General features: G+C 44.3%; 1 protein-coding gene across 1 annotated transcript in view; it reads right to left on the bottom strand.

Moving 5' to 3' along the window:
- Nucleotides 1-26,139, bottom strand: part of LOC138268219 (FH1/FH2 domain-containing protein 1-like) — a 1,001,023-nt gene that overhangs the window by 45,373 nt on the left and 929,511 nt on the right. The window contains exon 22 of the mRNA XM_069217669.1: nt 25,012-25,188. Within this exon, the coding sequence (XP_069073770.1) occupies nt 25,012-25,188 (177 nt within the window). The remainder of the gene's footprint in view (nt 1-25,011; nt 25,189-26,139) is intronic.

Below are 26,139 nucleotides of genomic sequence, written 5' to 3'. Positions count from 1 at the left end.
CCCTTGGGGGCAGATCTGGCTACTTTTTAGCCAGATCTGCCCCCAAGGGGGGCAGAAAACACTAGATCACCAGGGTTTTTTATTTTTATGTGTATTTATGTGGGGGGGGTGCCCCCTTGGGCAAGGGGCGCCCCCCCCAAGGGGGCAGAGAACTGTTGGCCTTTCCTGCCCCCCTTGGGGGCAAATCAGCCTATTTTTTTTAGGTCCATCTGCCCCCAAGGGGGGCAGAAGCCACTTAGGCACCAGGGATTGTGTGTGTAGTGGATGGGGGGCGCCCCCTTGGGCAAGGGTCACTCCCCTTTGGGGGGCATGTCTTTTAGGGCCATTTCTGCCCCCCTTGAGGGCAGATCAGCCTATTATTTTTAGGCTGGTCTGCCCCCAAGGGGGGCAGAAACCACTAGAACGCCAGGGTTTTTTTTTTATTTGTTTATTTTTGTGGGGGGGCGTCCCCTTGGTCACGGGGCGCCCCCCAAGGGGGGCATTGACCTGTTGCCCATTTCTACACCCCCTGGGGGCAGATGGGCCTATTTTCTTAGGCCCACCTGCCCCCAAGGGGGGCAGAAGCCACTTAGACACCAGGGATAGTGTGTGTGTGTGTGTGTGTGTGTGTGTGTGTGTTAGTGGATGGGGGGGCCTTGGGCAAGGGTCGCCCCCCACTTTGGGGGCACATGTACCCAGGCCATTTCTGCACCCCTTGGAGACAGATCAGCCTATTATTTTTAGGCTGGTCTGCCCCCAAGGGGGGGCAGAAACCACTACAACGCCAGGGATTTTTTTTTATTTGTTTATTTTTGTGGGGGGGCGTCCCCTTGGTCACGGGCGCCCCCCCAAGGGAGGCATTGACCTGTTGGCCATTTCTACACCCCCTGGGGGCAGATGGGCCTATTTTGTTAGGCCCACCTGCCCCCAAGGGGGGCAGAAGCCACTTAGACACCAGGGATAGTGTGTGTGTGTGTGTGTGTGTGTGTGTGTGTGTGTGTGTGTGTGTGTGTGTTAGTGGATGGGGTGGGCCTTGGGCAAGGGTCGCCCCCCACTTTGGGGGCACATGTACCCAGGCCATTTCTGCACCCCTTGGAGACAGATCAGCCTATTATTTTTAGGCTGGTCTGCCCCCAAGGGGGGCAGAAACCACTAGAACGCCAGGGTTTTTTTTTTATTTGTTTATTTTTGTGGAGGGGCGTCCCCTTGGTCACGGGGCGCCCCCCCAAGGGGGGCATTGACCTGTTGGCCATTTCTACACCCCCTGGGGGCAGATGGGCCTATTTTGTTAGGCCCACCTGCCCCCAAGGGGGGTAGAAGCCACTTAGGCACCAGGGATAGTGTTGTGTGTTTTTTTTTATTATTTTTTTTAGGTCTGTCCCCTTTGGCAAGGGTCGCTCTCCATGGGGACACACTACTAAAGGTATTTTCTGGCTTCCTTGGGGTAGACAGGCCTATTTTATTAGTAGGCCCATCTGCCCCTATGGCAGAATCCACTTAGGCACCAATTTCTAAATGTTTGATGGTGGGGTGTTTGTCAACTGAAGAAGTCTTTGCATTTGTGATAAAAAATGTTTTCCTCCTTTTTGTTCTAGTTCAAAGCTTTTGCTTTATTTGCTGTGGCTCCTTGCCGTTTTGGCGGTGGTTGACCTGCAGTTTGCACAGTTGCATGTTTTAGGTAAGTAAAAACAATTTACTCCAAAGGAGTATTGTTGCCATGCATGAATGACATGTTTGTAGGGGGTGTACTAAATGCAGGATTGTGTGTGAAATTGTCCTTAGGTTTGTGCACAATGATATTTGTTTTGTCTTATTTCTAATTTGCCTTTCTTTCTTTATTTTTAGTGGGATATCATTGGTGATTGCTGTGTAGTTGCTGGTGAATCAAGCTTTTTCAGGCAAGTGAGCGGTATAGTTTTTGAGTTTATAACTCTTACTACACTTTGTTACTTGTCTTACACGGTGCTGGTTGTTGGTGGTGAATTTGTCCAGTTAATTTTAGCAGGAGAGATCATGGCTAGCCGCAGGATGACCGCTCAGCAGGTGGTTGGTATGCTTTTTGAGTCACAGTCTGATCATGACTATGAGACGGACTCTGCATCTGAGGCAGAGGAGGAAGTCAGAGATTCTGGCAGTGATGTTTCTGTTGGAGGGGAATCTTCTGATGATGAAGCCACACTCAGTGCAGATGAAGGGCCTGTTTTAGAGGAGGACATTGAAGTGACAATAGTGCAGCAACCTGGGGCTGAAAGGTTTCCCGTTATAAGACCTGATGTCTGGGTTGCCCCAAACATGGAGCAGCCAGAGTTGCCTGCCTTTACTGGTCTCCCGGGGTGTAACGCAAATACAGAGAACTTTATGCCTATCAATTTCTTTGAGTTATTCATGGATGATGTGTTTTTGGAAGAGATTGTTGAGCAGACTAATTTGTATGCGGAGCAGCATTTGAGGGACAACGCTGCTAGACTTAGGCCACACTCTAGAGCTGCCCAGTGGATTCCCACAAATTTGGAGGAGTTAAAAAAGTTTTTGGGTTTGACTTTTTTGATGGGGTTGATAAGGAAGCCGTCACTGGCTTCTTATTGGTCTACTAGTCCCTTGATGGCAACAGCTATATTTCCAGCAACCATGAGTCGTAATCGGTATTTGCTTCTTCTTAGGATGCTGCATTTTGTTGACAATGCATTAGCCTTGCCACGAGATCACCCAGATTCTGACCGTCTTTTTAAGATTAGGCCTGTCCTTGATCATTTTGTAGATCGGTTTTCGGAGGTCTATGTTCCAGGCAAAGAGTTAAGTGTGGACGAGTCTTTGGTCCTCTTCAAGGGTCGTTTGGTTTTTAGGCAGTACATTCCTAGCAAAAGGGCACGATATGGAATTAAATTGTATATGCTGTCTGAAAGTAGGACAGGATATGTGTATAGTTTCCGTGTGTACACTGGTAGGGATTCCAATATTGACCCCCCTGGTTGTCCTCCCACTTTTGGAGTTAATGAGAAAATTGTGTGGGATCTTGGTAGACGACTGTTCAACAAAGGTCACCATTTGTATGTAGATAACTTCTACACTGGTGTGCAATTGTTCAAGGAATTGTTTAGAGTGGACACAGTTGCTTGTGGCACAATCCGTTCTAACCGGAAAGGCTATCCAAGGGAGCTTGTCTGTAAAAAACTTGAGAGAGGACAGTGCTGTGCCTTGCGGAACGAGGAGCTGCTAGCTTTGAAATTTTCAGACAAGAGGGATGACTACATGCTAAGTACCATCCATGATGAGAGTACTTCCCCTGTGACTGTTTGGGGCCAGGTTGCTGAAGTGCGCAAACCTGTGTGCATTTTAGATTATAATAAGCACATAGGAGGTGTAGATAGAGTTGACCAGAGGTTGGAACCTTATACTGCTATTCGTAAGTCTTACGTTTGGTATAAGAAGTTATCACTTCACCTCTTCCACTTAGCAACCTTCAATGCTTTTATTGTGTTTAGGGATAGGTCTCCAGAGTCAAAGATGACATTTGTGAAATTTCAGGAGTCAGTGATAGAGAGCCTTATTGTGGTGGAACAGGCCAGAGTTCCTAGAGAAGCAGTGGTGGAGGATGTGGCTAAATTGAAAGATCGCCACTTTGCTGAGCACATTCTTCCCACACCCAAAAAAGACTTTCCAGCTAAGAAATGTAGAGTGTGTTTTCGAAGAGGTATCCGGAGGGAGACTCGAATGTACTGCCCAGATTGTCCTTCAAAGCCTGGGCTGTGTGTCGGTGCTTGTTTTAAGAATTACCACACCCAGAAGAATTTCTGGGAACAACCATGAGTGTAAACTCATGTCTGTTTTGTATTTTCGTGTGTTTAGTTTCATGGTTAGCATTTCTGTCATGTTCTTAGTTAGAGCTTTTGTGTTTGTAGTTTTGTAATTCTTTCTACTTAGTTAGGGGTTCCTCTGTTAAAAAAAAAAGAAAAAAAAATTATACCATCAGCTGGTGTGATTGTTGTATCAGGCATGTGGGCGTATGTAAGTGATGGGCCCTTGAGTGGCGCTGTCTGTCGATGTGAGTGTTGTAATGTGCTGGGCCCGTGGCTGGCGGTGTGAATGGCCTTGTGTGTGTCATGTATGAAAGTTGTGTGAATGGACTGTAAAGCGGTTGGTGCCTTGTCGCGGCTTTACAGCTCACGAGCTGAGTCATTGGTTCAGTTTTTTGCCTTTCAGTTACTAACAGTGCATTTCATTTTTGTGAAAGCTCTTGTTAGTAAAATTTGATCCACTGAACCATCACTCACCCTCGTGCCAAATCCAACCAGTATGTGTGGTAAAAATGACAAAACCTGCTCCGCTGTAATCAGGCGTCGCAGCACACCTGTGACACGCTAGGTGCCTCAGGTGGGACCCCGATGATGAAGCATGCCACCAACTTGGTTGGTGGGTGAGGGGTCTTTTTCACATAACCTAACTGTGTTTCTTTTCAAAATTTTAGTGTTTGGCACATCACAGACGTATGTGGGCACATCAAAACGATATATTACAAAACTATCTGTGTTTGGGGGGGAGAGGGCACCTATGTTTTTTGTCCTGTGTGCGGCCTTCATCTAGGGAAACCTACCAAACCCAGACATTTTTTAAAACTAGACACCCCAAGGAGTCCAGGGAGGTGTGGCTTGCGTGGATCCCCCAACATTTTCTTACCCAGACTCCTCTGTAAACCTCAAAATGTGCTTAAAAAAGCATATTTTCCTTACTTTTCTTCGTAGGATCACCACTCCAGCACAAAATTCCTACTCCCCAGTGTTCCCCTCAGCCTCCCAAGTAAAATGACACCTCACTTATGTGGGTCCCCAAAGCAGAGTCAGTCGAAAGATGTATAAAAGAATATGTCCTTATAAACTTGCTGTGCTATCCCCTCTATCTCTACAAGTTTTGGGCCTTATTCTGTTGCAGGCACCTGGCCCACCCACACAAGTGAGGTATCATTTTTATCGGGAGACTTGGGGGAACGCTGGGTGGAAGGAAATTTGTGGCTCCACTCAGATTCCAGAACTTTCTGTCACCGAAATGTGTGGAAAATGTGTTTTTTTGACAGAATTTGAGGTTTGCAAAGGATTCTGGGTAACAGAACCTGGTCCGAGCCACACAAGTCACCCCATCTTGGATTCCCCTAGGTCTCTAGTTTTCAGAAATGCACAGGTTTGGTAGGTTTCCCTAGGTGGCGGCTGAGCTACAGGCCAAAATCTACAGGTAGGCACTTTCCAAAAACACCTCTGTTTTCCTTCAAAAATTTGGCTGTGTCCACGTTGCGCTTTGGGGCGTTTTCTGTCGCGGGCGCTAGGCCTACCCACACAAGTGAGGTATCATTTTTATCGGGAGACGTGGGGGAACGCTGGGTGGAAGGAAATTCGTGGCTCCTCTCAGATTCCAGAACTTTCTGCCACAGAAATGTTAGGAACATGTGTTTTTTTAGCCAAATTTTGAGGTTTGCAAAGGATTCTGGATAACAGAACCTGGTCCGAGCCACACAAGTCACCCCATCTTGGATTCCCCTAGGTCTCTAGTTTTCAGAAATGCACAGGTTTGGTAGGTTTCCCTAGGTGGCGGCTGAGCTACAGGCCAAAATCTACAGGTAGGCACTTTGCAAAAAACACCTCTGTTTTCCTTCAAAAATTTGGCTGTGTCCACGTTGCGCTTTGGGGCATTTCCTGTCACGGGCGCTAGGCCTACCCACACAAGTGAGGTATCATTTTTATCGGGAGACGTGGGGGAACGCTGGGTGGAAGGAAATTCGTGGCTCCTCTCAGATTCCAGAACTTTCTGCCACAGAAATGTGAGGAACATGTGTTTTTTTTAGCCAAATTTTGAGGTTTGCAAAGGATTCTGGGTAACAGAACCTGGTCCGAGCCACACAAGTCACCCCATCTTGGATTCCCCTAGGTCTCTAGTTTTCAGAAATGCACAGGTTTGGTAGGTTTCCCTAGGTGGCGGCTGAGCTACAGGCCAAAATCTACAGGTAGGCACTTTGCAAAAAACACCTCTGTTTTCCTTCACAAATTTGGCTGTGTCCACGTTGCGCTTTGGGGAATTTCCCGTCACGGGCGCTAGGCCTACCCACACAAGTGAGGTATCATTTTTATCGGGAGACGTGGGGGAACGCTGGGTGGAAGGAAATTCGTGGCTCCTCTCAGATTCCAGAACTTTCTGCCACAGAAATGTGAGGAACATGTGTTTTTTTAGCCAAATTTTGAGGTTTGCAAAGGATTCTGGGTAACAGAACCTGGTCCGAGCCACACAAGTCACCCCATCTTGGATTCCCCTAGGTCTCTAGTTTTCAGAAATGCACAGGTTTGGTAGGTTTCCCTACGTGGCGGCTGAGCTACAGGCCAAAATCTACAGGTAGGCACTTTGCAAAAAACACCTCTGTTTTCCTTCAAAAATTTGGCTGTGTCCACGTTGCGCTTTGGGGCATTTCCTGTCACGGGCGCTAGGCCTACCCACACAAGTGAGGTATCATTTTTATCGGGAGACGTGGGGGAACGCTGGGTGGAAGGAAATTCGTGGCTCCTCTCAGATTCCAGAACTTTCTGCCACAGAAATGTGAGGAACGTGTTTTTTTAGCCAAATTTTGAGGTTTGCAAAGGATTCTGGGTAACAGAACCTGGTCCGAGCCACACAAGTCACCCCATCTTGGATTCCCCTAGGTCTCTAGTTTTCAAAAATGCACAGGTTTGGTAGGTTTCCCTAGGTGGCGGCTGAGCTACAAGCCAAAATGTACAGGTAGGCACTTTGCAAAAAACACCTCTGTTTTCCTTCAAAAATTTGGCTGTGTCCACGTTGCGCTTTGGGGCATTTCCTGTCACAGGCGCTAGGCCTACCCACACAAGTGAGGTATCATTTTTATCGGGAGACGTGGGGGAACGCTGGGTGGAAGGAAATTCGTGGCTCCTCTCAGATTCCAGAACTTTCTGTCACCGAAATGTGTGGAAAATGTGTTTTTTTAGACAGAATTTGAGGTTTGCAAAGGATTCTGGGTAACAGAACCTGGTCCGAGCCACACAAGTCACCCCATCTTGGATTCCCCTAGGTCTCTAGTTTTCAGAAATGCACAGGTTTGGTAGGTTTCCCTAGGTGGCGGCTGAGCTACAAGCCAAAATCTACAGGTAGGCACTTTGCAAAAAACACCTCTGTTTTCCTTCACAAATTTGGATGTGTCCACATTGCGCTTTGGGGTGTTTCCTGTCGCGGGCGCTAGGCCTACCCACACAAGTGAGGTATCATTTTTATCGGGAGACGTGGGGGAACGCTGGGTGGAAGGAAATTTGTGGCTCCTCTCAGATTCCAGAACTTTCTGCCACAGAAATGTTAGGAACATGTGTTTTTTTAGCCAAATTTTGAGATTTGCAAAGGATTCTGGGTAACAGAACCTGGTCCGAGCCACACAAGTCACCCCATCTTGGATTCCCCTAGGTCTCTAGTTTTCAGAAATGCACAGGTTTGGTAGGTTTCCCTAGGTGGCGGCTGAGCTAGAGGCCAAAATCTACAGGTAGGCACTTTGCTAAAAACAGCTCTGTTTTCTGTGATGTGTCCACGTTGTGTTTTGGGGCATATCCTGTCGCGGGCGCTAGGCCTACCCACACAAGTGAGGTATCATTTTTATCGGGAGACTTGGGGGAACATAGAATAGTAAAACAAGTGTTATTGCCCCTTGTCTTTCTCTACATTTTTTCCTTCCAAATGTAAGACAGTGTGTAAAAAAGACATCTATTTGAGAAATGCCCTGTAATTCACATGCTAGTATGGGCACCCCGGAATTCAGAGATGTGCAAATAACCACTGCTTCTCAACACCTTATCTTGTGCCCATTTTGGAAATACAAAGGTTTTCTTGATAGCTATTTTTTACTCTTTATATTTCAGCAAATGAATTGCTGTATACCCGGCATTGATTGAAAACCCACTGCAGGGTGCAGGTCACTTATTGGCTCTGGGTACCTAGAGTTCTTTATGAACCTATAAGCCCTATATATCCCCGCAACCAGAAGAGTCCAGCAGACGTAACGGTATATTGCTTTCGAACATCTGACATTGCTGGAAAAAGTTACAGAGTAAAACGTAGAGTAAAATTGATGTTTTTTTCACCTCAATTTAAATATTTTTCTTTTTCAGTTGTTATTTTCTGTAGGAAACCCTTGTAGGATCTACACAAATTACCCCTTGCTGAATTCAGATTTTTGTCTACTTTTCAAAAATGTTGCGGTTTCTGGGATCCAGCGTTGGTTTCATGCCCATTTCTGTCACTGACTGGAAGGAGGCTGAAAGCACAAAAAATCATAAAAATGGGGTATGTCCCAGTAAAATGCCAAAATTGTGTTGAAAAATTGGGTTTTCTGATTCAAGTCTGCCTGTTCCTGAAAGCTGGGAAGCTGGTGATTTTATCACCGCAAACCCTTTGTTGATGCCCTTTTCAGGGAAAAAACCACAAGCCTTCTTCTGCAGCCCATTTTTCCCATTTTTTTGAAAAAAACTAAATTTTCACTGTTTTTTGGCTAATTTCTTGGCCTCCTTCTGGGGAACCCACAAAGTCTGGGTACCTCTAGAATCCCTAGGATGTTGGAAAAAAAGGACGCAAATTTGGCGTGGGTAGCGTATGTGAACAAAAAGTTATGAGGGCCTAAGCGCGAACTGCTCCAAATAGCCAAAAAAAGGCTAGGCACAGGAGGGGGAAAAGGCCTGGCAGCAAAGGGGGTTAATTTAACACCTCAACTGGTGTTGCTGAGGGTTGATGATTCTGTCTGTAAGAACCAATCAAGATATTTTTTGTTCTTGGCAATGTCTGTATTACGTGGATGTGTTGCATCTGATTGGCGGGAATCTGACCCTCCGTCTTGGAATCAATGGATTACGCGGATCTAATCTGCGTATCATCTGGAATACAGTTTATATAGTATAAAGGGTGCCGCAGCTAGGAAAAAAGGTTCCAAAATGTGGGCACCATTGTGCTCATGGCTTCAGGCCCCTGAGAGTGGACTGATAAAAAAAAACTAGGCTACGAATGAATTTTCCCGCTCTCTTTACATGAATATTTTTCTACTCTGTGTATAAAAATAATGTTAATAACTGATTGAGATTTATGTATGGATTATGATGTCTTTTTTATGATTAAATTTTATACCACTGTGGGTCCAATAAAAAGAAAAAAAAAAAAGACAACTCGCCAAAACGGTCGAATTTGGTCAAAAAGAGACCAGGGTAGCTCTCGCCGGATCAGATCGTGGCGCGGAAAGAAAAGAACTGACATCACTGCGCTGAGGTGGCGTCTACGTACTACTCCTGACGTCATCACAGTCGACCGACGCCACCTACTGATGCGCAAGAGTATTGCTCGAAGAAAAATCTCCGGATCAAGTCTGACGCCTGGGGGAAATTCTAAAGAAAGGAATCTGCAACTAGAAGTCTCTATCAGATACACCCTACAAAGAGCTGATCATTGACCCAATGGTTTTAGGTGTGATCAACGAAAAACTTAAGCGCACGTTTAGAGTGCAACCAATGGAGTCTCTCCCTCTTTCGAAGAAGGAGTTGGGACAAAGAACACTGGGAGTGTGATGGGTTGCCCAACATAAAAAGCAAATAAATGTGCAACAAGGGCTCCAAGAATGACAAGTAAGAAGTATGGATAAACACATTCAAGATTACAAAAGTCAATTAAAGGAATCAATCAATGATAATAAGCAAAAAACTCAGGGCCTGATTTAGAACTTGACAGACGGGTTACTTCTTCGCAATGATGACGGATGTCTCATCCGCCAAATTATAAATCCCATTATATTCAATTGGATTTAGATTTCGGTGGACAGGAGATTCGTCACTGTTGTGACAGTAACCTGTCCATCCAGTTCTAAATCAGGCCCTTTGCAAGCACGAATGAATCAATAAGCAAAAGTCTGGGCCTACTTAGTAATACAACAAAGGTGTATTGTATTGTATTCACGACGGTAATCATGATTTAAAACATTTATGTGCTCAGTGTTTGGTTATCATACAGTGAACATAAAATAGAAAGTACACAGTGTGAATGAGGAAAAACGACATGGATGGAACACCTCAACAGTCTTTCTAATAGGAACACGTCTTTGACTCCCAATAGTGTAATAACTGAAAGCCTAATAGTCCTTTCCAATTGCCTGAAGCGTCAATGGCATTTCGACCCAAGTGAATGAACGGGACATCATCAGGACAAGGCTATGTTTAATTGAGCGGGACAATGAATTCTGAAAAAAGAGTAGGAAGGCACCAGAAGAAAAAGAGAGAAAAACAAGAAGGGAGTGGCCTCAATTGGAAAAAGGAAAATAAATTATTAAATTAGTCACAGAAATTGGGTTTCCTAAAATAGTCTGTGAAAAAATGTAATAAAAATGACATGGTTAATGCATCAAATGGAAGAAACATAGTAAAATTCCAGAACCCAGTCAAAGGTGTGAGACTAAACCATCAATAAGAATTAGTAACTCGTAAAAGAACATTTCAAACGAAAAGAACATTTTTGGCAGAAATTAGTCAAGCACCTGCAGAAAGATGCAAGAACCTTGCCTCAAGAAAGCGAGTAGAATACCTGAAGGCTGTCAGAGTCGGCATGCAAAAGGCCTCTGCCTCAGTTGGATTACCGCCGGAGACTGAAGAAATTAGGATATGTGAGGTGCAACTGAATTATCAAAAATGGCAGCCGGACGCAACGTCATGAGCAACATGAAAAAAATATTCAAAATTATTGAAAACCAAGAGAAGAAATTTTGACAAAATTGATGATACAAAACATGTTATGATTGCAATAGAAATAGAAAACAATATGCACAAACATGGTCAAGAAACACGTCAGGGCAAACAGGATGTTAAATGAGAAGAAACAACAACAACTTCCACAGATACTTATCGTTTCATGGAAAAAATAATCATTTTCAAATAAAAAATATATATTTCTTATACAGAAACATGCCCAAGCACTACCACAGGGCAGATGAGCAGACGCAAGGGAATCAATTCAAACTTGAAGACATCAAACGCACCTTGGAAGATTACTCCAATTGCAACTCCTATAATGTGGTTTACGCTATCTGGTACCCATGTGATTACATCTACATGGGACAACCAACGCAGAAAACTAAAATGAGACTTTGTCAACAGAGAAGCAGGATACAATGCTGGTTGTGCATTTCATTGAAAAAGAAACACACTAAGAAGGACATTAGATGGCAAGTTACTGAACTCATAAAGAGATCTCCACATGGGGATGATACACAAACCCTTCTCCAGAGCCGGCTTCAGCACTGGGGGCGCCTGGTGCAACATTCTTTTTAGAAATCCACCACCCATGACCATCAGGAATTCCTTCACTACCACCTTGCAAAGCTGCCCCTCATCTCTCCATAGCCCCTCTCTCACACGCATTTCATTTGTTTTAAAGCGCAGGTAAAGGATGGTGTTAGAAACTGGGTCTCTAGTTGGGAGAGGTTTGCACCCTGTCCAATTAGGGACCACAATCCTAGTCAGGGTAAGTCAGATACACAACCTAAATTAACCTGTGCTCAACTCCTGGTAGCTTGGCACAGAGCACTGAGGCTTAACTTAAGAGGCAACGTGTAAAGTATTTGTGCAAAACGTAATTACAGTAACACAGTGAAAGACACCACAAAAAGAGTCAATGTAAGAAACATAGGTAATATTTATCTGATTAAAACAAGTACAAAAGGACAAAAATCCAAAAAGTAGATCCTCAGATATGCAATTTTAAAGATTTACATGAAAAATAGTGCACAGAAGCGTAAAGCAACAATGGTGGTTATCTGGTCATGTTGGAGAGGGACAAAGTCACAAGTTCAGGCTGACTGTGATGGAGCGTGGGCCGGCTACAGGGACTCACTTAGGCCCGCTGAACACAGTTTCTTAAATCCTTGTGCGTCAAATCCAATGGGCTGGCAGCTGCGAGGCTTTGAGTTGCACAGCGTGGAATCCAGTGAATCTGGCAGTTCTGTTGAAAACCACAGAAGGCAGAGCATCTTAGGTCCACTTCCAGGGGTCCAGGACTGGGGTTGCACCACTTGACAGGGTAGAGTCACAGCTGGCATAATCCAGGTACTGTAGCACTTTAGCTGCAGCAGTCTTTGATGTCCCTGAACCTGCAGAAGAACAGGAGGCAAGCCAACAAGCCCTTGGAGATTCTGGGGTTCAATAATGTAGAAAGTAGGTCCAGTCCCGATCACTGCAGAACAAAAACAGTATGCAGGAGGTCAACACAACAGAGTAAACAGCAAAGTGGCAGTCCCTCCGATAGCAGCAGCAGGCCAAAACAGCAGAGCAAGTAGCAAAGTGGCAGTCCCTCCTACAGCAACATCATTAGGTCAACACAGCAATGCAGCTGCAGAGTAGCAAACCTTCCTGGCAGCACAGCAGTCCTTCTTTCTGGCAGAATATCCTTGGTTTCAGTAGAATCTGATTTTCTGGCGTTTGGGGTCCGGTATTTATACTTAGGTACCCTGGCTCTGGAAAGTGGAAGACGTATCCGGAGGCAGGCCTTTGAAATGTACAGATGCCCTGCATCCCCTGTCCTGGCTCCAAGCTGGCTGGAGTGACAATATAGGGTCATTAAGCCATAATGTAGGTGGACAGGACAAGTCTATTCAGGTGTGTGGCACTTTTATGCTCCACCCCTACCATCAAGCTAGTTAATTGCCCATTAAGGCCAACAGGTGACACCTAATCTCCCATTGTATGTGGCTGATTAGAGAAAATGCGCACAGCCCAGCCGTCACCCAACCCAGTCATGTATTAAAAGGCAGGCGGAGGCACAGAAAGGTTAAAGAAGGAAAATGCCAACTTTCTAAAAGTGGCATTTTCAGACTTACAATTTAAAACCCAACTTCACCATAAGTTGTGATGTTAAATTGTAAGTCCAGAGACACCAAACTCCACATTTCTATCTTTTCCCAATTAGGAGTTAACACTTAAAAGATGTTTTAAGGTAATCCCAATATTAAATTTAAAAGTTCATGTCTAACTTTTTAAGTACACTGCACCCTGCCCTTGTGGCTAACTACAGCCTACCTTAGGGGAGACTTACATCTAATAAAAAGGAAGGTTTGGGCCTGGCAAGGTCGAAATGGCAGTTTAAAACTGCACACACAGGCCCTTCAGTGGCAGCCTGAGTCAAAGTGCTACAATTTGGTTGGCACAATCAGTGCTGCAGGCCCACTAGTAGCATTTAATTTAGAGAACCTGCGCACATGCAGTGCACTTTACTAGGGACTTACAAGTAAATTAAATAAGTCAATTGTGGTTAAGCCAATGTTACCATGTTTAGAGGAGCGAGCACATGCACCTAGTGGTAAAGTGCCCAGAGTCCTAAAACGAACAAAACAGGGTAAGACAAATAAGAGGAGGAAGGCAAAGGTTTTGGGGTTGACCCTGCAGTAAGGTCCATGTCCAACAATTGGCTTTACTAATCAACTCAGCTATCTGCATAAAATAAATATCTGTTCTTTGCAGCATGCATAACACAGCACCCTCCCAACGAGGCTTATGGTTCCCTGTACCCAATAGGGCTCCCTTAACCATTTCTTTCAATGTTATATTCTTCTGTATTGTTGGATGACTTGAGCCCTTGTTCTCAGTTTTTGTCACATGTGTGCACGTACAGTGAGCCATGGTACTACAGCGACCTTTTTGTGGTTTTATTCAACAAGTTCCTGATTTAATTCCTCCCCATTGCTTAAGTCGCATCTGCCAAGTGGTAGTCCTTGGGCATGTTTCAGTATAATAAGTACCTTCTCTTAGACTTTTTTTTGCCAATAACTACCTGTGGACTTAGTTTTGCAACTGTGTCTAAATATCTCCTTTCTTTCCCCCATAAGTCTCTTACATTCTGAGTCTGTGCAAAGCTGACCCTTTTTTGGTGATTCTTCTCTCTTAAAGTGTCCTTTGCCCTGAGGTATTGCTGAGGCACGTTTGTGCATATTTATTTCCATTCCCACTGCAATTATAACAAGGTACATATTAGCAATTTTGTTGAAATTTCCTCCGTTTTTTCAATTGTTTCAAGTGTTTTTTTATGTCGCTCATGATGTTGTGTCCAGCAGCGATTTTTGATTTTTAGATGTACCTCACATGCATCCTGATTTCTTCAGTTTCTGGTGGCACTCTGACTATGGAGGATGTCTTCTACACGTTGACTCTGGCAGCCTTCAGGTATTTTACTCGCTTCGTTGAGGCAAAGTTCTTGCTTCGTCAGCAGTTGCTTGACTAATTCCTGGCTAGAATTTTCTTTCATTTCAAAATTTCCTTTTTTTAAAGCGGTTAAATTTTGCCTCTGCTCTCCTAGGCCCAATTAATTTAGGTCACATGTTCCTTTTTTTAGAATAGGCTCGCTCCCAACTTTATCACTCCCAGTGATGGTTCATTTGCACACTTGTCACTGGGTCCTGGCACTTTACTTTGTTTCATCCATTTGCTGCATTATCCATGTCATTTTTATCAATTCTGTTCCGCAGACTACATTAGTAACTCCAAGTACTGTAATTAATTTAACAATTTATTTTCACTTTCTCATTTGAGACCCCCCCCTTCCTAATTTTTATTTAATGCTGGTGCCTACTTCCTCTTTTTTCAGAATTCAAGTTCTCGCTCAAATAAAGCTATCCTTATCTTGATGATGACCATTTCATTCACTCAGGTCAAAATGTAATTGACGCATCCGACAACTAGAAAGGACTGTTAATATTTAACTTATCACACTATTGGGAGTCAAAGACGTAAACTTGTTAGAAAGACTACTGAGATGTTCCACTGTCATAGTTTCTTCTCATACACTCTGTGTACTGTTTCTTTTAAATTCATTATGTTGTCACCTGAGAACATACATATTTCGAATTATGACTAGCATTGTAAATACAATACTCCTCTGAGATATTACTAAGTGGGCCCATTCTTTTGCTTATTTCTATTGACTGAGTCTTCCTGTCGGATTCTTTTGCTTATTATTGTTGACTGATTCCCTTTGATTGACTTTTGTAATCTTGAATGTGATTATTTACTCTTCCTATTTATTCTACTTGGAACCCTTGTGCACATTTATAAACTACTGCCCCATGGTTCAGTGTGCTGTTAGGCTGCCTATTGCATGTAACATGAAAAGCAGTCACAATTTTAGGCAACATTTCTGCCCAATTCCTCAGCACCACTTTGTATTGGGAAAAGATGAGGTGTTTGCACCAAAAGAGCTATGTGCTCACTCATGCAATGAGCCAAAGTCACCACAACCATAAACTGTCTTAAGTGTCAGGGGATGTAGCGGCAAGCTGTGTGTGGGTTTGAAAGTCATGCACATGGAGAAACAAATAAATCAAAGCTTTCAGAAACCTCATCACAATTCTTGAATTGAACAAGGACGACTGGTCTAGTAAACATAAGAAGGCCAAAAGGGCCAAAAAATAACCTTAAATTGTACCCATCGCAAGTCCTTGCTGGACCAGTGATGAAACAAATAATAAGACACTTAACAGTCTAGCCTGTAACAAGGTCGGTATTATGGGTGCCATATTAGGCAACAAACTTGTTCTAGCACATAGGATAGACAGAATTTGTAGGGGGATGCCTGGCAGCAAGGATGACATCCACTACCTCAGGAGGAAGACTGAATGCAGCCAACTGCTCTGGCTCACTCTCCACACCTTGAGGTGCATATTGTGCAGGTTTAGGTGCAGGACTCCACCCTGCTGCTACAGCAGGAGATCCTCCACAAGTTGTACACAGATGCTCACGTGCAACAGTTATGGGTACCACACTCCCTTTGCCCAGCCCAGACCCTCTAGGAATACTTGGTCTCCATCGTTGCTGCAGCCCTTAGGGACCTTCCCTGTTCACAGGGCCCTTGGTACCACTGGTACCTTTTACAAGGGACTTATCTGTGTGCCAGGGGTGTGCCAATTGTGAAAACAATGGTACATTTTAAGTGGAAGAACACTGGTGCTGGAGTCTGATTATCAGGGTCCCAGCACACACTCAGTCAAGTCAGCATCCATATCAGGCAAAGGAGGGGGAACTGCAACAAGAAGCCATTTTTCTACAATGATGTTTTAGGAAGTTGAGAATGAGCCGCGCAGCCGCATTTTGCACCATCTGAAGTTTGTTCAGGGAGTAACTGTTGATATTATTAAGATACGGTTCGTTACAATAGTCATATGCAAGGTGTTCAGCATGATTGCCACTGCTTTGAGAAGTTCCTTAGGATTAAAAGGAAAAACCTTCCTGTACAAATGAATAATGAGAAAACAGCTTCTTGTGGGGCAAGATAACTATAGACTGAAATTAAGAGATGTGTCAAATAATACACCAAGATTCATAACAGAAACCATGGAGCTGGGGAGGGGTCCACATGACTCTGGCCACGAAAACTCTAACCAGACTGAATGCTGGGCACCAAAGACCATCACTTCGGTCTTGTCAGCATTAAGTTTAATTAATTTCTCCTTCACCCAGTGGCTCACCCCAGTCATACAGCATTTGAAACTCTCAGCTGTTTCTGGACGATTATCAGTGAATGGCACAATAATTTGTGTATCATCTGCATATGATAAAACCTGGAAGCCAAAAGATCTCACTTAGAAGGCCAAAGGTGCGACATACAGCTTGGAGCCATGCAGCACTCCACAAGGACGAATGCAGGCCTTGACCCTAAACTGACCGCAGTTAACAATCTGACGTCTCCAGACCAGAAAGGAGTGAAGCAATTCCAGTGCCTTGTCACCCAACCCTACTTGTTGTAGCCACGTAACCATACTTGAGGGGAAGATGGTATCAGTTAGTCCCAAGTTCGCTATCATCTGGAGGTGGTCTACAAATTACTGTTGCGAGCCCCCCCCCCCCTTCAACAGCCAGTTATTAATACTGGGAAAAACTGAAATTCTCAACGTCTGAAGGAGTGCTGCCACTTTTGCCATCAGCCAGGTGAACAAACAAGGGGCACTGGTGAGGCTGAAGGGCAGTGCGGCAAACTGAACATGCTCCTGGCTCACCTTGAACAGCAAGTAGCGTTTGTGAGGCTGCAGGACAGGTACATAAAAATAGGCACTCTGAAAGTCTAACGCCACCATCCAGTCACATGGATCAGGGCAAACGGAACCTGGACCAGTGTGAACATCTTGATTTTGTAATTCTGCAGGACGGCATTTGGAGGGTGGAGATATAAAATAGGACTAAGGCCTCCATCCGCCTTCTGCATGAGCAGGATTAACAGCCAGTCTCTAGTTCCTGGGCTGAAACGTCTATACAGCTCCTTCGGGCAAAAATGCCTGCACTTCTTGGAGCAAGATGGACAGGTGCTCCTCTGAAAAAAGTTCCGATATGGGTGAAAGGGATGTCGAGTTGAAAAGAAATGGCAGGGCATAGTCTCATTGGACAGTCTCGAAGACCTACCCAACAGATGTTATATTTTGCCATCCTTAAAGAAAATATATGATCCTGCCCCCCCGCCCCCCAAGGGGGTGCTCACGTACCACTAAGGGCAAACTAAAGCTGTTTAGAGGATGTTGCTGTATGGGCCATTGCCTGTGAAGTTCGTTGCCCCTGGTGGCTTGGACATTGTCTGCTAGATCCCCATTCCTAACCCCAGAAGGACTGGGGTGTCTGTTGCAGGTGTAATGAGCGTTGGAGTTGGTGGTACACCAACCGGCTGGAGTAGCATATAAAGGGGAAAACTCTTGAAGATACTGTCTTGCACGGGTAAAAATGGCTAGGGTACATGAAGGCTTTCTAAAGAATGTTCCAACATTGAATCAACCTCACCACACAGGCAAGATCGATCGAATCACATGTCCATCAATGAGGCTGGCTCATCCCCAAAGAATCACATGGATCTCATCCAACCATGCTACCAAAGCACCAGGCTAGTGCCAACTGCTCTTCCAAAGCACTTGACACTGTGCAGTCCAGTCCAGAGCAGATGATGTACTTTGCAGCATCCTGACACTCCTGGATGGTTTGAGCCAAATTGGCCCAAAATTCTTCAGGAACAGCCAGGAAGTTCTCATCAACCATGTTGCATAAAGCATGGGTATTATCTCTTAAGCAAACAGCTGGCACTCTTTTGACTCTGTCAGGAGTCATAATTGGGAAAGCATCTGGGTTCACCATAAGCCATAACCACCAAACTTTCAGGTGTAGGGTACTGCATCAAGAGACCAGAGAGGCCTGTGGTATTTGACAACTTGCTGTTTAGTGGAAGACAGGAACCGGGCTTAGACCAGGTACCCATAAGGGCGTCAGTCAAGACTTCATTAAATGGAAGTAAAGTTTCTGATTACATTTTTCTGGCCTGCAGAACTTCTGTTAGTACTTTAGTTTTGTATTCTTTAGCTGGCAGCTGTAAATCCAATACCTCCGCTGCACATATCTTTACCACTGGATTCAAGCTAGAAGATGAGGGGTGATACTCCGAAATCGGTCCCAGGATGCTTGTTTCTGGTCCAGGGTGGACCTGGCTTGGCAGTTCGGGCTGGACCGTTCCTTTGGAGAGCAGGGTCAGGACTGATTTGCATATGGCTGGGTCCAAAATGGGGTGAAGGGGCGAGCAAAATTACAATGGATTAAACCCGGATCTGAGACTGGGAGTGAGTGTTTGGAAAGTTTCAACACCTGTCCATCATTTTTTTTTCATGATGTTGCTATGTGCACCCTAAGTAGCCAGGGGTATGCCCAGATGTGGGTCCCTTGTGTGCTGCGCCACTGGATTCAAGCTAGCCTGGAAGATGAGGGGTGATACTTTGAAACCGGTCCCAGGATGCCTGTTTCCAGTCCAGGGTGGACCTGGCTTGGCAGTTCAGGCTGGAATGTTCCCATGGGGAGCAGGGTCAAGACTGATTTGCATTTGGGTGGGTCCAAACTAGGGTGACGGGGCAAGCAAAATAACGATGGAGTTAATCCAGATCTGTGACTGGGGGTGAGTGTTTGGAATGTTTCAACACTCCGTCCATCATTTTATTTTGTGATATTAATAAAAGATAGGGCAGCCTAGGTCTCCTTCACCTACATACCTTCCTAACAAATGCCCTACCTGTTCATCTTAGATTAGAACAAGATCACTGCAAAATCAGGAACTCCTTAAAGACCTTACTCTTCTCCCTGGCATATGGGTGACATCACCATCTAACATTTCTCCTGATCTTCTCAGAGGCTATCGGTCAGATGCCTAAGACTAGTTCACCCATTTTTGGGGCTACTTTGTACACCCAAGGCTTTAGTATCTTTATTGTTATCCATGCGCTCTCAGGCCCCAGTAGGCAGTGAGCTGTGCGTTATAAATCCCCTAAACATAAAAAAGTATAAGGTTGGTGAGAGTAGACCTTGACACACTGTTCTTAGATCACTTAAGAAATCAGTGTTTAGAAAGAGGGTAGGACTCCCAAGAACAATAATGAGGAGATTCTTGCTGGATTCGTTAAGGACCAGCAAGAGAAACCGGGCAGTAGGAAAGAAACTAATATACTATGGGAAGCATAGCATGTTACAATGTCAGGCATAGAGTGCAGTGGTGTTAATTCCAATCAGTCCCTTAGCCCAGGATTTTTCCTAGGCACACCTTAGACACACAGATTGTGTCCACATATCAGTTTTCTTCTACCCAGTACACCCCCTTACAATTTTGATGGTGCCACTATCCTTTACTCCAGGAGTACCATTGTCATTGACTCCAGGAGCCATCCCCTTGGGTTGGTTAAGTTTGACTTAGACTTTGAACTTACAGCTGGCTCTCCACAAAGCTAAAGCTAAGTAAGAGGAGAATTGAGGGAGTTAGAGAGGGAGAAGTTGATATTTGCTCCTCAGTAAAAAGGGGAAAGAAGGCGGGAGAGATGGGAAGAATGGACCATGCGAAAGGTAAGAGGGACTAAGCGGAAAGGGAAAGGGCAGGAAAAAAGAAAGGCAGAGAATTGGAGAGAGAGGATAACTTTAGAAAGGGAAAAGCAGCAGTGACAGTTATATCTAGGAGACAATTCTACCTCTAACTCCACAGGAGAACCTGCCAAGGTTTCAAAAGAGTTTGTACATATGTATGTTACAGGCCAAGATATTGTAGAATGTTTTGTGAGTTTTGAGATCGTTTTTAGGGAGTGGGCTTTCAATAATGTATCTGAGGTAGCATTCAAATGACCTGCTTGTCCATAGAAGGTATATCAGTCACTGGGAGTATGTTGCTGGACAAATGAATTATCAGTTAATGAAGGAAGCTCTGATCAGACAGATCGTGCAGAAGACAGCTCGGTACCTTCTGAGATTCAAAGAGAGTTGCTGGTATTTTATTTGAAACTTGGACCTATGATGTGTTGCAGGATCAGACTGAGTGAGTGAGAGGAAAGGAGGCTAAGTGTTTTAATGCCCTTATCCAGATGATGGTATATAGAAACTCAAGGAAATGTGCTCTGCTACAGTTAGGCATACTTGTCAGACTTTAAAGAGAAGAATCTACAGAAGCATGCAGTGCAGGCTGACAACTTGTTAGCTAGCTGGATTAACAAAGGGCTGAAGCAGCATGGCTCTAAGCAAAAGGGAGAGTGGAACTCTCATTAACTTCTAGTGTGTTGATTGTAGGTTAAGAGACGGGAAAGGGCTCTGTTGCACTCATACTTGTAGCCATGACCACTGGAGAAATAGACCTTGATGCCCGTAAGCACACATATCCAAATATAACGGTGTTGGTGTTGTAAGCTAGTATCAATGAGAGGAATGCTCCAGTGGGATACAGGTGCTTACACTTTGGTTGAGAGTAAGTATCTCAAACCTGAGGAGATTCTCCTCGGTGCCAGTGGCACATGCTTGGCAGCCGGCGTGGATGCCAGGGAATACCAGACTGTTCAAATAGAAGTAGAAAGCAATGGCAAGTAAACCATAGTTGATGTAGGGGTGAGACAAACAAGGTGCTGAATTTTACTTGAGCAAAGATTTGATTGCCCTAGTTTAGTACTAGTCCAGAAGAGTACACAGCTTAGACCAAGTGAGCTGTGTTCACCGGAGTACAGGATGCACATCAATCTCAGGAAGAGATTGGAATAATCCCATATATGCAAGGACCAGAGAAAAGCATTGAACAGATCAGAGTAGACTGTCAGAAGGCACGGGCCAAGGTGTTCATTGTCCCTACTCCTGATGGAGCAGACAATGAGACATCAAATTTGGACCAGGTGTTGGAGTCTGTGTCGCCGCTAGAGCTGCTGGGATTATTATCTGCAGAACCTACCTAAAAGGGATTTCATCAAGAACAAGTTGAGTAACTTACACTTGTGGGACTTTGGAAGGGAGCAAAGGAAAAGATGAGCAAGATGACATTATGTTGGCTGGGAGGTCAAACTACTGTATTATGAGCTCATGAATTCTGAGCTGGGCTCTAAGCAAGAGGCTAGGGATCCCACTAGTGAACAGCAACGTTCTATTGTCACTGACACATCAAGTGCCATTAACAGAACACTTGGGCATAAGAAAGACACAGGATGAGATGGACTATGTTCTACTAACCAGGGACGCATGGAGACACAGATTCTGCAGAACCTATCCTATTTGCTAAATGAGTGGCAAGTCAGGCGATAAGTTCGAGGCACCATTAGTGCCACCACCAGGTGTAGGTATTCCTATCTGAGCTGTTGAGAATTGACATTGTTAGCCCGTTTGAGCTACTGCCTGGGCACCCAGTGCATAGCCCACCCACCTTAGTTAGAGAAGGTGAAAGGAACTTCTGAGTGACCTGAAAAGGATGTGGTAGACTGACTAAGTGAGATGTGACGGACTATGTGATTGGCCTCAGGAAGCTTTTAGTGCACTACATGAGTCAGGTGAAGAAAAACCTTCAGGCAAACCAAGAGCTGGAGAAAAAGTGTTAAGACAACCAAGCACCACTGACTGGGTACCAGAAAGGCCAGAACTGAAACCCATTTGTTCAAGAGCTATGGAGGATAAGTAGTGTGTGCCATAAAAGGTAGTGCAGAAGATTTCTGAAGTCAGCTACTCAGTGAACACATGTGCCACAAGGACGTTGAAAACGGTGATCCATACCCCTGGAGAGACTTCCCACTGAATATCATGGCAAAGAGAGAAGAGGTTGAGGAAGACAGTCAGTTACATTCTGACCTGCTGCATGGTAAAATGAAAGATGGTTCTGTGGATGGGGTTTAACTTTCCCCTCGAGCATAGGCCACAACAGCAGAAGGAGTGTGGAGATGTCCTGGGACAATTTCCAATCATCTTTCACTAACTCTAAAGTTGACACCTGTCCATGTCCAAGAAAAACAAGCGACCAGCTGGGTGCTGAACACTACTTGAGTACCTTTGAACTGACCAGTGACTACTGGGAGATCACATTAAAGCTAGTGCCAAGGAGAAGATTACATTATTTAAAGGAAAAAGCTCAGTCAGTATAAAGTGCTGCCTTATGGTATGGTCTATGATTTTTCAGAGCCTGCTGAACTATGTTCTCTCAGGGATGGAAGAGTTCTGTGAGGCCTACCTTGATGATATTGCCATCTTTAGAAATTTGTGAAAGGACCACCAGAGGCATCTAAAACAGTTGTTGGTACAGATACAGAGAGCAAACCTGACCAACAAGGCAACCAAGTTCTACATGCGGGAAGTCCTCTGTACTCTACTTCAGACATCAGGTGGAAAAACTGAAAGATCAGCGCAATGGATGCCAAGATCCAGTCAATGACTGAGTGGTTTGTTCCCGCTAACCAGACACAAGTAAGAGCCTTACAAGGACTCACTGGATCTTACAAGACCTTCGTGGCTAACTAGCTGTGCCCTTAACAGCCCTGATGGGCACTAAACAGACCAAGAAAATGATTTGGACAGCACAATGTCATCAGGCCTTGAACTTAAAGCGAGCACTATGTAATTCACCTGTGCTCTAGTTACCCTGCTTTAGACAGCTATTAATTGTAGAGACTGATGCTTCAGGTGCCCAGGGGTCCGTCGTACTACAGTTCTGCCAACTGGGCCAAGTGTAACCCTTTCCCACATGTGACATTTGGGGTAGTGAAAGCAAGCTGTCACAGGCTTCTCGGGGAGTTACTGTAAAAGCATGAGCTTAGAACTAAAAGATCAACCAACAGAAACAATAATTTCAATTTCCAGCCTAGTGCTGCTAGTCTTTTAAAAAAACAAAAAGTACTTTTTAATCTGACACCCATAATAAATATTACACAATTCATTCCAGTGTTCAAGGCAATAATCCTGGTCATGATACCTACTTGTGGAGAAACACCCACTGATTCTCTCTCGTGCTATCTCCCATCCGGCTGACCCTTAATAAGTTTGTACACACCGCAATTTTGGAAGAAGCATGACTCAAACTCAGGGGCAGATTCCCATGCCCCCCCCCAAGTTAATTGCTTTATCAGGTCATATATATCATGTGTTCTCAGTCCTGATGGTGTAGCAGCTCGGAAGATAGTCTATGAGTATCTAGCACACATACGGGGGCTCCAGTAGTTGGAGGCAGTCTTCCTAAGCCACCAAGGAAACAAGGCACTGCCGTGTCATTCTCACTCGGCTACCTCAGTTCAGTGTTGATGGGCAGCCCTGGCATCTCCACACAGGTGCGAATCCAGCTGGTGCGGCTAGCCAAGCCAGTGAGATGGATGCAGCCCGCTTAGACACCAATACCAGGCTGTCACACTTGCTGCTAAGCTGTGTGTGCACACAGAGTACAACATCCATAGTTTGAATATCCTAATCTGTGGGTAGGCGGTGGCACTAGCCTCAATAGGCTCCAATGCTAGGCCAAACAGTTGGCTTATAGTGGCATAGTATAGCAGAGAAATTTTTGGCTCACGCTATATCTACAGCAACTGCACTCTACGACCATCCTTCACTATTTAAGAGGGCGTTAAGAGCAAACACTGTTTGTGAGGCCATACACCTGATTCGATTGGGTGGACAGCAGGAGGAAAGAATAAAAGGGATTAGAGCGTCTGCAGGCTGAGGCCTTCCCATGCTTAAACCACCTTGCTGCCCGACTCCATCTATGTGAAAATAATCAATGGGACTTTTGATATAATTATCTCCGTGAGAAACAGCAGGTCATTCTCTGTACTGTGGCGGCACTGTGTTATTTAATGTTGCTATGTTACTTCTATTCAGCAAATACTAGTAACATTTTCCTTCATACATGTGTGTGGGGGGGGGGGCAGGGGGGGGGGGGCTGCCTTCACTCTCCACTCTCTGTGAGCAAATAGCAGGCAGAGTGAGTCAAATCTTTTTTTCCCCACATGCAGCAGAAAAAGACACCGGAAAAGACCTTAGGAAAAGACTACTCCTCAAATTAAGTCCTGCTTGTGACTTTTTATCGTCCCCTTTTTCAGAGGGAACATTTCAGTCATACTACAACTGTGCAGTTGACAAAGGTCTATACAGTGGTCTTAAGGAAGGCAACATACAGCACAGAACAGCAATGACTTGCAATAACCAGGTCATCTAACACAAGCACCCTACACTCAATGCACCCCTCTCCAATAACTCAGAGTTTTTGGCTCCACAGTTGAAAGTACTTTCCACCAAAAGTGAAATGCGGGTGTGCTAATGCCGGGAGTGGTGTCTGACTCTGGCATTATCATTGGTGTCCAAATGTCTATTTATCAGGGCCACATCAAACAAAAACCAGGAACCTTCTCAATCACATAGTGGGCAAGGTGCCAGGTAGCATATTGTACCAGCTGTTACAAAACCAAACCTCTCCTCACCCTCATCCAAAATGTACAGATGCCTGAAGTGTTGCCATCATCTCCTGCTACAACATGCATGTTCTATGGTTACTTAAAGCATTTGATAGATTTTGCAGATATGGCTCTTTCAACCACACCCTTCTACACCGCGGCCTAGTTTGGCGAATCACTTAGAAACATGTTTTGTCAACTCGTAATGATTAGTTTTTGCTCATAACAAGGACACTAAAATAGTGAGATGGCACCAATACAGATTCTCCTAGTTGCACCCACTTCATAAAAAAGGGTAACTAGCAAGTACTTACATGATTTTCTGTTCGCTCTTGATCTCTTGCGTTCCTTAACAGCTGATGGCCTAGGATTGGGATTCTGGGTTACCGATTTTACTAAACGATCCATTATTTCATCTGAAACATCATCAGAGGATGTGGTAACTTCAGCTTTAGCCTCATGTAATTCTCGAAACTCGGATTGACCCAAACCTAAAAATGTAATAACAAAATTGGCATCAAACAGATGAGTGATAAATTACTATGTATGTTAGAGAGGTACAATTTACTGAGGTTAGGTTTATAAAAATAATTTATCAGTATGTTATTCTATTTGGACCCTATGATTCATCAGCTCCCATCCCTGTTGTGATGCTGGAACTATGGTTTATTGTTGCCTAATGGGTCAAAAATATTTTAACATGTATGGCTGCTTTGCGTTATTTTTTTTTATCTGCATTTGCATTTACAGTATAACAATGTAGTGTTATTCTTTGATAGTTTATTTCTAACTCCTATGATGTATGTTCATTAATTGTATCATTATTTACAAAAGCACAATGAAATTGATTGGGGTAATTTCCTCCAAAATAGGGCTGCAAAATACAATATAAACACATGTGAATGTTTCTCAGCTAGAAAGGAACTTTAGGCATCTCTGAAGCAGCATCTATGACGAAGAATCTGTGCTTCACTTTCCAGCTTGCGAAGTGGCTTTTGTGAGAGCATTGACAAAACGGAGAGTAGAATTTGACTTGTCTACAGGCAGGATGACAGACTGGAAATTAATGAATGATGAGCATGTATGAGAGTGTGACATTTTGTAATCTATTTTTGGCAAGGTTTTGGAGCTAATGTAGATATTAGTTATGATGAGAGAAGTGACTCCATCAAAGATTCCACCAAAGACTACCATCTGTTATGTTCCCAGCACTTAAAATATGTACATGTATTGCCTTCATTTTGCACACTGAAATGCTTATATATGCATTTACATTTTTCCATATATTCCGCACTAAAATACTATAACATTTTAATAAAGTATTTTTAAGTAATAGTGTGTATTTCTTGTGTGTGCACCCTTTGTAACCCACAAAAGTTAAAACACATCCCAGACTGCCCCTTACAGCAGTGGTTCCCAACCTGTTGTCTAGGGACCTCTGG

Source organism: Pleurodeles waltl, chromosome 12 (genome assembly GCF_031143425.1).
Source record: "Pleurodeles waltl isolate 20211129_DDA chromosome 12, aPleWal1.hap1.20221129, whole genome shotgun sequence".
NCBI classification, from domain to species: Eukaryota; Metazoa; Chordata; class Amphibia; order Caudata; family Salamandridae; genus Pleurodeles; species Pleurodeles waltl.
This window is presented reverse-complemented; position numbering and strand designations above follow the sequence as displayed.